Raw genomic sequence first — 15841 nt, forward strand, 5'->3', positions numbered from 1 at the left:
AGTATTGAAAGAGAGATGTGGATCCAAGGCTACAGGACTCCAAGCCCACGTATATTGTCTCTCTAGTTCTAGGTTAGAACTGGAAGGGACCTCAGAGGTCAGCTAGTGCAACCCCCTCCTCCATTTTCCTGGCCAGGGCTCTGCTGCCAGAGGAGGCTATTAGGATCAGCTGGAAGGGAGCAGGTCATCTCCTGATACACAGAGAGGAGAGGGGGACATCCAAGACCATGCACCAAGAATGGCAGCAGGAGGGCTCAACCCCAGGCCTTTTAACCAGTTCTGTGCTCTTTCCCCTGGGTCTCAGAGATTCTCAAGCCTCCAGGGCTCCCCGAGATCCTTTGAGAATGGCTCCTGCCTGGGGATGCTGGGGCCAGGAGGGGGAGAAGGAAGAAGAACACAGGAGGTCTCCCCTTTCTTGTCTCCCAGGCAGAAATGGAAGTGAAGTCCATGGACCCAGAGAACTGACTGCAAGTAAGTGTCATTTAATCCCAAAGGACAAAGTCTGGTCTTCATGGAAAACATGGCACAGGGCTCTGCTGTTACTCCCTTATTTAAATGGAATACGCACTTGGTTTCATCAATATTCTCTTTTTTGGTTTTTCTTCGGAAGGTGGACTCTGTGTTGGTTAGTGATGGCTAAATTCACAATAAAATAAAAAATTATTTTTATTAAAATAATTTTAATAGAATAATAAATATTTTTATTAAAAAAAGAAAAAAAAAACACTGGTAAAGGATGGGCCAACAATTGGCAGTGCGGAGTCGCATGGCCCCAAAAAAGGAGGATTGGGAAAGGAGGTGATTGTGACAATGACCTGTTCCAGTTTCTCTGCCTGGGACACATGGTGACAAAGAAGGAAGAGGAAGTGGGCCAAAGGAGAGGTAACTCCTCCACAGAAACATGGCGGGCACTGAGGGCACCGTGGGATTGTTAGTGAGAGGGAGGAGAGCGAAGTGGCTATAGAACTGACCTTGGCCCTGGGAAGTGTGTCTCTGATTCATCTGGCTGAATGATACCCGTCGCTGGCCTTCTTACTGATTTAGACCAGACCAGAAGTTGCCGAAAGATGCCAGCCTGAATTGGTGGAGGGAGTTCCCCTACTTGGGAGTTCCCTACAGCAATAAAATCACAGAGCTAACTAGGTGACCTATATATAGGATCATAAATTTAGAGCTGACAGAGCCCTCAGAAGCCAACTAGTCCAGCTAGCTATGGGTATTTGACAGAAGAGGAAACTGAGGTCCAGATAGGTGATCAGTCTCAACGGCAGGATTGGAACTCGGTACCTCTGACCCTGGAGCTGGTTGTCTTTCCATCTGCCTGACTCGTGGGTGTGGTTCAGTGACTTGCTGAGATCCCATAGGGAGTAAATGGTTAATCAAACCTCCCCAGTAGAATGTGAGCTCCGAGGAGATAGGATTGTCCCTCCTGGATGCTCAGGACCCATCACAGTGCCTGACTCAAAGCTTCCTGGTTGTTTGATGAATTGAAAGAAAGTGGGTCCCCCAAATGGCAATACACAGGGGCATGGGTGGATGGGGGGGTGACATAGGAGAAACTATATAAAGGAAGCTGCTGGAGAAATATATGCTTGGAAGAAGCAGGTCAAAAGCTCCCTTGGGATGCACCTATCTAGAGAAATTGAGAAAGGCTCCCTGGCCACTGGACAGCCCCCCTTGTGGGGGATTATGGGAGGTTACAAGAGTCATCTGGAACTTGCCACCTGCCTTGATGGAAGGAGTTGAGGAGACTCCACATCCATTGGAACTTGGAGAGCCTCCAGTAAATCAGGACTTTTAAGTCATTTTTATCTCCTGGGTGATTTCTAAGGACCCCTTCTCTGAATCAAGTTTCTAAACGCATTAAATGAAATACATAGGAGTACAAAGAAAAGCAATTATATTGGAATTGTTATTAAAATTTTTTTGTTTAAAAAATCAGCAGATCCCATGTTAAGAACCTCTGACTGAGATTAATCCCTCTCATTTTAAAGATGAGGAAACTGAGGTGTAGAAAGACTGAGCTGCTGAGAACCCCTCCCTCCTTCAGCAAGGTGGGTCTGGGGCCTCCCCCCTCACCAGGAGGAATATGGTGCAGCAGGCTGACCCTCCCCTCCTCCCTTTTCCCCCTTCCCTGCCATACTGTGGGGCATAGGCCATGCAAATGGCCCCAGATCAACAGAAGGCAAATTCTGTCTCCGCTGGCACTTTATGCCAACAGATTGGGGAGCTGGGGCGGCTCCAGGTGGTGGCTCTCGGAGAAAGGAAGATCAGAGCCAGGGCATGGGGCAGAGACATGGACAGTCCGGGCAAGGGCCAAGGATGGGCCACCTGGACACTGACTGTAAAAATCATGAGAGCTCCATCTCTGTGGCTTTCTCCTTTCAACAGTTCTTGAGTTAAGCAGGAGAAAAAGGGAAGGGTGCACAGCCCGGAGGAATATATAATATAATATAATATAATATAATATAATATAATATAATATAATATAATATGATATAATATAATATAATATAATATGATATGATATGATATGATATAATATAATGTAATATAATATAATATAATATGATATGATATGATATGATATGATATGATATGATATGATATGATATAATATAATGTAATATAATATAATATAATATAATATAATATAATATAATATAATATGATATAATATAATATAATATAATATAACATAATATAACATAATATAATATAATACTGTATATAATATAATATATAATAATAATATATTAATATAGATTAATTGCTGAAACTTGGCAAGAGATTTTTGGAGTTATGGGATAGATTTCCATCTTAAGGACTATGCCTTAAACCCAAATCAGTCTGGCTCTCCTTGATAGTCCACAACAGCTCCAGGGCCAAGCCCTGATTACTCATTGCTTGGGCCCTGATTGGCTCAGAGGGAGTATAAATAGCTGTTGTTTCTGTTTGGGCCAGAAATCCCTAAGAGGAGCTTCCCTTTCCAGAATGATTTTTTTTTTTTTTTGACTAGGTGCCTCATTCTTTGCCTCAGTTTCTACCTAGCCTTACCCCTTGTTTGGACATTGCTTTAGTCAAACTGAGACATGGGAAAAACCCTACCTTAAAAAGGCTGAAGCCTCCCGTTGCCTCCAGATCTCTGTCTTGCCACTGGACCCAGAGGGCCTCCCCTCTTTGGACTAGGGAGGACGGTGGCTGGTGGGTCTCTGGGGTTCAGCACATGGACAGTTCATTGTACTCCTTCAGCCCCTCCCCCTCAGCTTCTCTGGATAACTCATGGGGTTCAGGTACCTTCAGAGGAGCCTCTTTTGTAACCCCATCTTTATATTCTGCAGAGATGTTAATAATACGTCTGTTTCCTCTAAATAAAGTATCCCTCCTCTCTTCCACCACCATGCTGGACTGCCTTGATCTCTCATCCTTCATTGGCTGCCTAGGGGCCTGGGATGACATAAGGTTCCATTCTTGGGTGACCTGTCCCAGGGGGATTTGCGCTCTCTGTGGAATAAAGAATGTGTTAAAAAGGATCATAGTCCGGAACAAACCAGGAAGGGAGGGAGGGTTGGGGGCAGGAACTTGGGCCCAATGCTCCTTAAAGTCAGGAGCCCTGGGAGAATTTCACCCTGGGCGCAGTGGCTGCTTCATGGACACTTGGGAAGAGGCGGCTAGCTGGTGCCACAGTGGATAGAGCAGAGTTCTGGAGTCAAGAGGACCAGAGTTCAAATCCAGCCTCAGATCCTTACAAGCTGTGTGACCCTGAACAGGTCACTTAACCCCACTGGTCTCCAAAAACAAAACATCCCACTTGTTGAGCGGCTGCCTCTGCTTATTGTTTGGGATTCTCTACTCTGCCTCCTAACACCTTGTTGTCCTTGTGATGGAAGGGGACCAAAATGACATCACTATATTAAGTTTAAGTTAGTGTGTGTGATTGGCTGACAGACCAATAGGAGCTTGGAAGAAGGCTCTATCACAAGTTAGGCACAAAAAGGAACATTTGGGGTAGAGCCTCTCACTTTGCACATCTCACATTTCTGTGCAGCTACTGTGATAATAGAGTACCACAGCTTCTCTGATGAGGGCCTGCCATGCTGCGCCAGGGTCCGCCCTAATCAATCCCAAAGTTCTTAAGGAGAGTGTGTCCCTTGTGTTGTTTTTTTCTGACCATCTTGCCAGCACTTGCCTTAAGTTCTCCTAAAATAGTCTTTTGGGCAAGTGTATTTTTGGCATTCGGACAATGTTGCACTCACTCTCTTCAGTAAAATTAGACAGTTCAGAAAGACTCCAGTGTCTGGTGTCTGATCCTGCCACGAGATCTTCAGAATCTCCCTAAGACAATTCAAATGGAAGCGATTCCATCTCCTAGCGTGGATCTGATAGACTGTCCAGGCTTCATAGTCAGACAACAATCAGCACAACGGCTCTCTAGACTTTCAATCTGATAGTCGGTCTAAACCTTTCTTCTCCTACACTTTCCTTCCGAACTACCCAAACACTGAGTCAGCTCTGGCAACATATGCGTCATTGTCAATGGCTACATCCTTGGAAAGTTTACTACCAAGGTTAGTGAACTCGTCAACAGCATTCAGTATTTTCCCATTTGCTGTAAATGATGGTTCTACATATGCATGTGTGGTGTTGGCTGATGTTGATCTGTGTCCTTGGTATTAACTGTTGGGCCAAAATTAGCTCAAGTGGCAGGACTTTCAGAACCCCTTTTGCAGGACCTCAATATCAGTCACCAAACTGTGCATCGGGGAAAGAGCACTCCTGCTCTTGGCACATCCTGCCTGTGGTCTTGGGAAGTCACTTAGCCTCCAGAGGCCTCAGTTTTCTCATTTGTAAAATGGAGATGTTGGACTGAGGCCTTTTCCAGTTCAAGAACATAATATGTTAAATTATTTCCCACTGAGGCTTTTGCAAAATAGTTTAAAGCAGGGGTTCTCAAACTACGGCCCGTGGACCAGATGCAGCTGCTGAGGACGTTTATGCAGCTCGCCGGGTTATGGCAAATGGGCTGAGAGATGGAGACAGAGCTTGAGTTTTTGTTTTTACTATAGCCCGGCCCTCCAACAGTCTGAGGGACAGTGAACTGGCCTCCTATTTAAAAAGTTTGAGGACCACTGCTTTAAAGGGTCCCTAATAGGATTCTCATGGGAAGAGTTTCAGACGGGGCTTTCGTGGTGTCCAAGCTTTGTCTTACTCCATCTGTTATGAGGCCACAGCCTCAAGATCACAATACTCCATTAGTGCAGAGCAAAGATTTACTAGCCTAAGGCATGGGATTATTAGGGAAGCTAGGTGGTCCAGTGGTTAGCATATTAGGTCTGGAGTTGGGGAGAACCAAGTTCAAGTGTGACTTCAAACACTTACTACACTTCTGACTCTTGGGAAAGTCACTTTGCCTCTGTTTTCCCAACTATAAAATGGAGATAATAATAGGAATCACCTTTCAAGTGTTGTTGTGAGGATCACATGAGATAATATTTATAAAGTGCTTGGCACAGTGTCTGGCACAAAGTAGGTGCTATGGCGATCTTTGGGTAATTTAATGATTTTATCAGTAAGGCTTTAATAAAAGGATAGTCATCTGATGGTCAAGCATGATTGTTTGGTAGTCTCTCAGACCAAAGACAATCGTGGAGGTTGGGCTTAGGGTTTATGTGTTCTTTTGGAAGAGGAGTGACAATCAATTCTGATTAGTTAACATAATCAGATGTGGATTATGTTAAATTAAGATGGGGTGGGGATTGAGAATGACATCATATCACCCTTGGATGGAGTCTTATTTCTCTACCTGAGCACCCCCAGCTTTGAATAATTTTTGAACAAAACTTTAAACCTAAAGTTAAAAAAAAAAAAAAAAAAAAAAAAAAAAAAAAACAACTTTAAAAATAAAGACTTCTCTACCTTAGATTAGATTACTGGGTGGGGTCTGACCAAGATTGAGGAATTCATTTAATCTCATTATCAGTAATGTCCTTTAAGAGACTGAATTTTTAAAATCAGGACTTTAGAAGAGAACTCTGGATCTCCTCACATTATCAGTTATTAACAATCATTTCTCTCAGTGCTATATAAATGCTTGTTCCCTTCCCTCCACTTAATAAACTATGTGTACATATTGAGTATGATATATACGTACACATAGATGCTCTAATTTGACATGTGAGGAAGCTGAGGACCACAAGGCTAAGTGATTTGTCAAAGATCTCAGACCTATATCTTCTTTGCTGAATTCCAATCTTACATCTCCAGAGGCCTTTCAGAATCTCTTACTGAATGACCAGTAGTCATCTTAAATTTAACACATCCAAAACAGAACTCATTGCCTTTCCTTGTAAAAGTTCCCTTCTGCCTGTCTTCTCTATTATATAATTTTTATTACAACTTTTTTTTTGACAGTACATACACATGGGTAATTTTTACAATATTATCCCTTGCACTCACTTCTGTTCCGACTTTTCCCTTCCCTTCCTCCACCCCCTCCCCTAGATGGCAGGCAGTCTTATGCATGTTAAATATGTTATAGTATATCCTAGATACAATATAGGTGTGCAGAACCGAAGAGTTCTCTTCTTGCACAGGGAAAATTGGATTCAGAAGGTAAAAATAACCTGGGAAGAAAAACAAAAATACAAACAGTTTACACTCATTTCCCAGTGGACCTTTTCTGGGTGTAGCTGCTTCTGTCCATCATTGATCAATTGGAACTGAGTTATCTTCTTTGTTATTTTAAAGAGCAACACCCTTACCCCCAATCTGTATCCTTATTCTCTTTCATTCCCATATCCAGTATGGTACCAAGGACTGTTAATTTCACTCCTGCCACATCTCTTGTAGATTTCAACTCTGTAGCATCTCTCTATATATTTTTTGTAGCATTTCTTGTAGATTTCACGTTTGTAGCATCTCTTGTATATGTCGCCTCTGTAGAATCTCTTGTAGATTTCATCTTTGTGGCATCTCTTGTATATTTCAACTCTGCAGCATCTCTCTCTATATTTTTTGTAGCATTTCTTGTAGATTTCACCTTTGTAGCATCTCTTGTATATTTCGCCTCTGTAGAATCTCTTGTAGAGTTCATCTTTGTGGCATCTCTTGTATATTTCAACTCTGCAACATCTTTATATATTTTTTGTAGCATTTCTTGTAGATTTCACCTCTGCAGCATCTCTCCAATATACTCCTCCTTTCCTCTGACACTGCCTCCAGTTAGGCTTCATCTCCTTGTACCAGGACTGTTACAATGGCTGCTGGGAATATGTATGTGTGGTGGGGTTCTGCCTGCCTCAGTCTCTCCCCATTCCAGTTCATCTTCTGTTCAGCTACCAAAGTGATTTTCCTAAAGCACAGGTTTGACTATGTCACCTTTCCTCCCTCAATTCAATTAATTACAGTTGTTCTTTATAACCTCCAGGAACAAATACAAAATGCTCTGTTTGACACTGAATATATATCTAAAATCTCTATAACTTAGCTCTCATTCTCTTTTTCCAGTCTTATACTCTACTCCCTCAAGCTTACTCTTCAATCCAAGGACACTGGCCTCCTGGGTGTTCAGCCAAGAACTGCTTAGGCTGTAGGTGCTTTTTAAGATTGTCCCCAAAATCTGAAATGCTCTCTCTTCACCTCCACCTTTTGGCTTCCTTTAAGTGCTTACTAAAATTCATCTTTTACAGGAAGACTTTCCCGACCCCTCTTAATTTCAGTTATTTCCTATTTCTCTGTTATAGAACTTGCTTTGTATATATTTGTTTTTTGTCTCCTCCATTAGCTTGGAAACTCCTTGAGGACAGGGTCTATCTTTTGCCTCCTTTCTACACTATTTGCTCTTAGCTTCCCCTTCTGGTGCCTCAGTTTTTTCATCTGTAACCAGTAGAGAGCTGTGGTCTCTTCCAGCGGTAGATATAGAAGTGTGATTTACTGATGGTTGGCAAGTACTGTAGTTATTTTTTAGCTTTTTGGTACTCATTTCATTCATCTCTCCTGGTCTCAACCCCTAGCTGGGTCTGCTGTTTCATGAGCTATGGGAGGGATGCTTGTGGGAAGTAAGGCCATGCTGACCAGGGACACTTATGGCCAAGACCCAGCCAGGAAAAGCATCAGCCAAACAGCTAAGCTGGGGTATGGCAGAACAGTAGTGACAAGCAAGGTTCCAGAAAAAGCATTCTTGTTGGTCTCTACAGGAGGCAAGGCATTATTAATCTAATGGGAAATAGCAGGGCAGGAGAGAGAGGAGGAGGCTGAGTCAGAGAGAGCTGGAAAGCCTTGGACTCCAAGATCCAGAAACAGGTTTAAAGCCTTCCGTGGCCCACAGCTCCAATGGTCTTGTGATGAAGAGAGCCATCTGCAGCCAGAGAGAGGACTGCGGGAACTGAGCATACATATGAACATAGCATTTTCACTCTTTTTGTTGTTTATTTCTGTTTCTCTCTCTTTTTTTTTTTTTTTTTTTCTGGTTTGATTTGCTTTCTCTTGTGTGGCAAGATAATTGTATAACTATGTCTGCATATATTGGATTTAACACATATATCTGCCATGTTTAACATATATTGGACGACTTGCCATCTAGGGTAGGGAGAGGGGAAAGGGGAGAAATTGGAACACAAGGTTTTGAAAGGGTTAATGTGGAAAAATTGTCTATGCATTTGTTTTGAAAAATAAAAAGCTTTAATAAAGAAAAAAAAAAGCCTCCGTGGCCCAGCGATGCCTTCGCTTCTCCTTGCCTTGGAGGACTCACGGCCTCAAAAGCTTGTTCCAAACACATTCCCTGCTGCCTAGATTGTAATGCTGGGCGGGGCCCTGGGGTGGCTGGGAGGATCCCACATCCTGCCAGGAAGGAGAAGGAATGGAATGTTGGCCTTTGGATGATGGCCTCCACCAAACCAGTTCCAAAGTGCTTTTCTTAATCTACAACTGAAACAGGTGATGAGTGGACTGGAGGATGGTGGGATGAGCTCCTTAACTGGATGGGAGCTCCCAGGACTACAGGCCCCTCAGGCTGTAGCATCAGTAAGGAATTGGTGACTGAGAGCACCCAGGTCAAGGATGAGAAATGTACTCACAATGCAAGGTGGTTTTCCAAGCACACACCTCTGGAGTTTGGGGGTCAATTCTGGGTGTTGGAGAGTAGGAAGGATGTTCTTGAAGAGGGCTGCCAGGATGCTGATGCACTTTGAGTCTGTTACATAATGATGATGGGACTGGATATAATGGGCTCAGAGAAGTGCAGGTTGAGATGGAGATGGGGGCAGTGTCCGAAGGGTCATCATGGGGATGAAGGATTAATGAGGTTTTCTTCTGTTTGTCCCCAGGCAGCAGAGCCAGAGCCTGTGGCTGGGGAGGCTGGGACTCAGATTTGGGCTCCATCAATACCCAGGACAGACTTTTGGATGAGGAGAGCTGTCTCAGAGTGGAGGGTCAGAAGTGGGAGAGTCACTCATCTGTGGAGGTTTCAACAGACTGGATGGCTTCCTTGTATGACATCGGCACAAATCACCAAAGGAAGGAAGGTTTATGAGTCAGTTTGATGGCCTACGGGTAGCAGTGGGATATAAAGGAGGACACCTGGATTCTGATCCCAGTGCCTACGCTGGCAGTATGACTTTGAACAAATTATAAGCATGATTATAATAATTATAATCCCATCTGATTCTCCCCACAGGCAGGGGCTGTTATTATTGCTGCTGATAAGCAAATTATGGCTGAGGTAAAGTGACTTGCCCAGAGTCACACAGCTGCTAAGCCAATAAGGCAGGATGAACACCAAAGGTTTTCATTCCATGAACCCCTTTCAATAACAACCAAAAAAAAAGTGTGGTGACCTCCTAGGGTAATGCACTAGTCCTGGTATTTAGATTTATTCATTCAGTGCTTACCACTTTTTGCCGCCGTAACTTCATGACGGTTTCAAACTGGTGCAGAAAACCCATCACGCTTTGAAGCTTGCACTCACCCAAATATAGGCAATTATTTACCATTGAAGGTGGCGGGACAGAGTCCTCGGACCCAGGCGGTGGGGGAGCCTCTGTTCTCTGCACTGTCACTGCCCCCTCCAGTGCAGTCTTTGGGGGTGGCTCTGAAAGGCCTCCAGGAGCCTGGCTGACTACTGACCCGCCGTCACCGGCTCTCCTACACATTCAAGCACTCAGTACACTTCCATCCACCAAGTATGATTTATTTTAAATGCAAAAATAATCACATCTATGATTCTTCCCCACAAGGAATGAAGCCACAGGTCCTGCTGCATACACGTCACCCAAAGGGGCAGATCTGCCGAAAGTCCATCTTCCAGGGCATGTAGAGGTGGAGGCAATGGGAAATTCAGGGGGCGATACCCGAGGTAACCCTTCCTGTCCCTCCCCCCTGTTGCAGTGCAGGCCAGAAGACCAATGTTGAGATCATCTGATCCACACCAGCAAAACCCAGGCCAGGAGAGGCTCCTCGTCCCTATCATAAAAGGAGGCTGAGTGCTTCCATTTCTGGGGAGGAGGGGCTGGGGGCACAGGGAGACAGGCTGCTGCCACCCTTTGAGGGGCAGGACAGGGGACGGAGGCCCCTCACCCCTGGTTTTCTTCCCAGATGGTGCCCAGAACCTTGTAGATCAGGAGAATGATACTGGAAAGGAGAGCGGCTGGGGAGCACAGGTGGAGAAAGGGGCCCTAGTCGGGCCAGGTAAGGAAGGATGGCTACCCCAGCCCATCGGACAGAGGAACGGTGCTCCTTGGGGGGCTCACTACATATACTGACGGTAACAGAAGCCAAAGCCAAATGAAATCCTGTTTGAAAACCAGGGTGGGAAGCTTGGCCCTTGGAACTTGGGGGGTTTGCTTAGAGCAGTGCGTGGTCCTGCAAGCAGCATTTTAAAGTCTCTCTCAGAAGGGGGATTCCCCATTTCTTACATCTTACAGAAGAAACTGACTTGGGGAGGGAGCACATTTCAGGGGCTTGGAGATAACCATTATGGGTTTTTCAAGGGAGACCTTCACTTGAGGAGTGTGATTCCCAGGAGGGAGGTAGTTCTGGGGAGCACCACTTAGGGGGGAGCACCATTTAGGAACTGGTATGTTGCTCTGAAGGAGGAGCCCTCTAAAGAAAGCACCTCAGGCTGAGCCTCTCCCTGGGGAGCAAACTGGCCAATAACATGGCTCTCAGCATTAACACGGGCTCCAGCAGCCACCAGGATTTCAATATTTAATTTCAATAATTGCAATAATATTTCAAAAAATATTTCAATAATAATTTCAAAAATTTCAGTGATAACCTGCAGGAGAATTGGACAGGACTTCGGTCCATGGATGAGATGCAGAATCCTCAGCATCTTTATCGGGAGAAGGCCGAGGTCTCAGAGCAGGTGGGAACAGGCCCTGATGTCACGGGCACCCCTCACCCAATCTCTTCGGCTGATTTGAGCCGGCCTGTCATAACTCAGCACTGACCCAGGGCCCCAGCGCCACAAAATCCCAGCAGGGCTATGGATGCCAGCACTGCCTTTGGTGAGACCCCAGAGGGACACTAGTGCTTTGGGGGAAATCTTCTGCAGGTTGTGCTTGCCTTGCTAGAGATCCTTGAGTAGGAGCTGCTAGCGGAACTAGATGGACACGCATAAACGTTTCCTTAAGAGAGGTTGGAAAGGAAATAGAGGATTTCGCCCCGAGACAGCTGCACTTGACCCTGTGCTTTCCATTCCACTAAAGAACATTTCAGAGACAAGACAAAGGAGTCAGAAATTACAGGGAAGCTCCCTGGACTAGAAGAAGGCTTCCCCTCTTCTGCCCACCTCCCTATTTAGGTATGAAAATGCATCTTTTTGCAGGGGATGAAGGAGTGAGAACCAGAATAGGCGAACATTAATTATATGGACTTCTTAGGTGTGCACCTGGACATTGTAGTGTGATTCAAAATTAAAGAAAATATTTTAAAAATTATCCCAAGTTTCTTCCCTTCTGCTTTTGATTAGGAGAGTGAGGGCAGAGTTTAGGACTTCCCCAGAGGCTACATGATTTTACTCTCATTATTTCTGATGCTTCAGGCGGTAGGTGGATCGGGAGGAGCTGAGACCAGCCCCCTCAGACACAAATGTGGCCTTCTGGTGGCCAGGGACTCCCGGGATCACCAACGATTGCTCCAAATGCCGATTCTTAGCTCCGTGACAGCCAAGGCCAAGCTTGGCGGAAAACGGGGAAGAGGAAACAAGGGTCCCGAGCGGGGCTGAAGCAGCAGGGAGCACTGGAAGGTACACACTGGGAGGGCTTTCTCCACCGGCTGCAGAGAGCGGGAGGGTCGCCTGGGTCAGGCTCCCCCCACTAGGGAAGGTCCAGCAGGGTGTGCTCCTCGAAGAGTTTCTGGGTGATCTGGTACACCTGGCAGATGAAGGGCATGGCTTCATTCAGCATCTCCACGGCCTCCTCGGGGGGGCCCACGTTCATGGTCTCCAGGAAGGCGTTCCGGGAGGGCAGCGTGCAGAAGGCCACCGTGACGGCCTTGCGGATGAGCCAGGGGTGGTAGTTGGCCAGGGTGGTGTTGTAGGAGTCTGTGCAGAGCACCGAGGTCTTGCAGTCCTCCTGGCTAGTCCTGAGCCCCTCCAGGAACATCTGCAGCCAGTGCAGGGCCCGGTGCAGGCGGAGGATGGTGCGGCAGCCGGACTCGGGGTGCTCGGAGCGCTTCTGCAGGTCCACCAGCTTGTTGTCCATCTCATACTGCACCATGGCCTGGAGGCTGGAGTAGTTGTCCTTCTGGTCGCTGCTGCGGAACCTCTCCATGATCTGGATTTTGGCTATCACGTCCTTGGAGATGAAGGAGAAGATGGTGCCGAGGTTGTTCAGGAACCTGCGTTTTCAAGACCAAACAAAGCGTCACTGGGTCGGAGGAACCTTGTCTTGGCAACTCTCTGAGAGGGGCCTGGCTCCCCACTGCAGAAAGGGGGCCAGCTCCCCGGGTAGGGAAAGGAGGCCCAGGTCCCTGGGTGGGGAAAGGGACCCATCCCAGCCTGATAGGAGCACAGGTCAAAGGTTCTATTCCAAGGGGGCTGCTGGGCCAGATTGCCACAGAAACACAATCAGCTGAAGCAACCAGGGAGAGAGCGGGGAGTGGCAAAGCAGGTATTCTGGTGCTCAGGGCAAGGGTCATCAACACTACCAATGGGAAATCTCCGAGGGACACGGTCCTCTAAATTCTAAAGCAAAATGCCATTTCCAAAATCAAAACAGCACAAGCCCCGTGCAGCTGCTTCCCTCTCCTGGGGAGGGGGGCGCGCAGTGATTGCTCCGAGGCTGCTATGGTGCCAGGAGAGTGGGGGAGGGACATCCCCTCGGGCTCAGCCATACCCTGGGGTGGCTAACGTGCCAGGAGGGCACCTCTATGTGTGCCCACATGCTAGGCCTCCCGAGCCAGCAGAAGAATCCTGTCCCTGCTGGCGTAAAATGCTTGTAAGGAATGCCCATTTTGCAGGTGAGGAAATAGAGGCAAACATTTGAGTTTCTCAAGGTCACACAGACACAGTAAGGATCTGAGGCTGGATCTGAACTCAGGTCGTCCCCGCTCCCGCCTGAAATGTCCCTCAGGAGTCCCAGCAGCACGAACTCTCCCCGGCCTGCAGACCAAACACTCACCTGACCAGTCCTTTCCAGCCAGTAATGTAGGGGTCCATGAGGACCTCTTCTTTCTCGTTCAGGCATTGTTTGAAGCTGACCAGCACGACCTTCAGGTTAAAGTCAGCCGGCTCATCAGCCATGGCCCCGCAACCTGAAACACAGGGTGATCAGGTCACGCGTCCAGCCTGGGAGGACCGGCTGGGACGGAAGACCAGAGGCAATAAATCCTGTTTCTCGGCAGCTGCTCTGACTCAGCCAAGCTGCTTCAGGAGAGGGAGCCCTATGGAATGCCCTATCAGCTGGCTCCCAGGAAGCCTCACCAAGGCCAGCCTGCTCACCCACTCTCCAGTGATGGGACCAAGCGGATGGGAGGGTCCACCTGGAAAATGGGCCCTGGCCTGGAATTTCCCAGGAAGCCTGCATTCTTTGCCTACCCTCGCATCTTTCCAGGCTAGAACTGAGTCCAACTTCCTGGGCGGAGCAGGAAATGGACCAGAAATTATTCAGATGACAGGGCTAGTCCCTGATGCACAGGAACGTAGGAAGGAGGAAGGGAGGTTACTGCTCAAGCCCAAGCTGTCAGATTTCCACAGAGCTAAGGTCAGTTTGTAATGCTCTGGTTTGTGAGCCGTGAGTGGTTCCCTTTTCCCCAGACTATGAGCTTATCTTTAAAGGAAACATCTCACACTTTTGTGTCTCCTGTATCCCAGTGTGGTCAAAGCTGGCATTCAGTGTGACTTTTTTTTTTTCCCTGAGGCTGGGGTTAAGTGACTTGCCCAGGGTCACACAACCAGGAACTCGGGTCCTCCTGACTTCAGCCCCTCAGTATGACTAGATGGCTGCCCTGCATGATTAAGATCACAAAGGAGGATGAGAACAGATTTGGGAATGGGGACCAGAAGGTAGAGGATCCCAGAGCCTGGGGGGTGTTGGGGGGTGGCCAATGGGAGTCAGGCGACCTCGTTGGCTCTTAGCCTCTGGCTCTTTTCCCTTTGGTTCTCAGTTCTCCTATCTGTAAAGTGAGACCCCGGAGGAGGGGATCCGGAGGTCCCTTCCAGGTCGCGCTAGCTGCTCGATGACACACCGGTGCGTTGTGCAAGGAGCTTGGAGCGTTCTCAGGGAGGAGGAGGAGAGCGCTAGGGCGTCTGGGCGGCTCGGCCCCTGAAAGGTAAGGCCGCCCCACCGGACATCGCAGACTCTGGGCCGATTATTCTCTGCTGTAAATATCTCAAGGTCGGGGTGAGGAGCAGGAAGGGAGAGGGGGAGGGGACAAAGGCGGCTCCGAGGGCGCTCTGCCTGGCTCCTAAGGCACCGGCAGTCCGGCCCCAGCTCGCGTCCGCTTCACTCAGTGTGCCCCTCCAACACTCACCACAAGTAAAAGGAGTGTCGGAGCAGCCGCCCCTGACTCAGCCCAGGGCGCCGGGAGGCCCCGTGCCCCTGGGGGGGGGGGGGGGGGAGGAGGAAGCAGACCTGCCGCAGTGACACAGCAGCGCTACTCACCGGAGAGATGGGCAAGGTCCAAGGCGAGGGGGTCCCAGGCTCCTGGTCTTCTGTCGCTGCCTCTGGGTCCTAGAATCACATCCTTGAAAAGCAGACACAAGAGAAGCAGAATATCAGGTGGGAAGTGGCTCCATCGGTGCCGGATCGCCGGACTCTTTGGCACTCAGCCTGGAAGGCTGCGGGACCTTTCATGCCGTCCGATGCATAAAATGCCCACCTTACAGGAGAATCCATAAGTGTATGCAAATATATGCAAGGAAATATGCATATATGCAATATGTAAATAAACATGCAGTATACATATATATTCATAAATATAAAGAAAGAAATGCAATTAGCAAGCAAGATGTTAAAGTCTCAACCTTTGATTTCAACGGCAACCCCCCGACAGACGGGGAGACTGAGGCTCGGAGGTTACCCGGCGAGTCAGGCACAGGGGATCGGGCCAGGAAGGAGACGCCCCGGACCGGGACTCGGGGTCCCTTTCGCGGCAGCGCGGGGGGGGGGCCTCATGACCCGACTCTAGATGTAGACACGGGCCAAGATCTCCCCCACAGCAGCCCTCCCGCCCGCCTGCAGCACTCCGATCCCCCGGCCCGTCCCAGCCGGCCCGGCCCACCCCCTCGCTCTCACCTGCACCTTACTCACCTGACGCTTCCTTAGACTGCAGGTTCCCGACCCGTCCTCAATCCCTTCCAATCATCGCCAAGTCCCGCCCCCTAGTCCCCGCCCCCGCCTGA

General features: G+C 48.0%; 1 protein-coding gene across 6 annotated transcripts; it reads right to left on the reverse strand.

Annotated features, from left to right (window-relative positions):
* Positions 1 to 10165: 10165 nt before the first annotated feature.
* On the reverse strand, positions 10166 to 15821 carry CPTP (ceramide-1-phosphate transfer protein). 6 transcript variants are annotated; one of them, XR_012488613.1, is made up of 5 exons: positions 15750 to 15821; positions 15102 to 15183; positions 13620 to 13752; positions 10717 to 12837; positions 10166 to 10642 (listed from the first exon to the last, which is right to left on the reverse strand). XR_012488613.1 is itself a non-coding variant. In XM_074306601.1 (4 exons), exons 3-4 carry the CDS (start codon positions 13739 to 13741, stop codon positions 12315 to 12317), a joined length of 645 nt encoding a protein of 214 aa, XP_074162702.1. In that variant the 5' UTR covers positions 13742 to 13752; positions 15102 to 15183; positions 15750 to 15821; the 3' UTR covers positions 10166 to 12314. The 6 variants fall into 6 exon arrangements, 4 of the variants coding, with proteins under 4 accessions (XP_074162702.1, XP_074162706.1, XP_074162705.1 ...); XR_012488612.1 differs by lacking the exon at positions 15750 to 15821 and having other exon boundaries at positions 15102 to 15226; XM_074306601.1 differs by having other exon boundaries at positions 10166 to 12837.
* Positions 15822 to 15841: the final 20 nt, after the last annotated feature.

This window comes from Sminthopsis crassicaudata, chromosome 3 (assembly GCF_048593235.1).
Source record: "Sminthopsis crassicaudata isolate SCR6 chromosome 3, ASM4859323v1, whole genome shotgun sequence".
Lineage (NCBI taxonomy): Eukaryota > Metazoa > Chordata > Mammalia > Dasyuromorphia > Dasyuridae > Sminthopsis > Sminthopsis crassicaudata.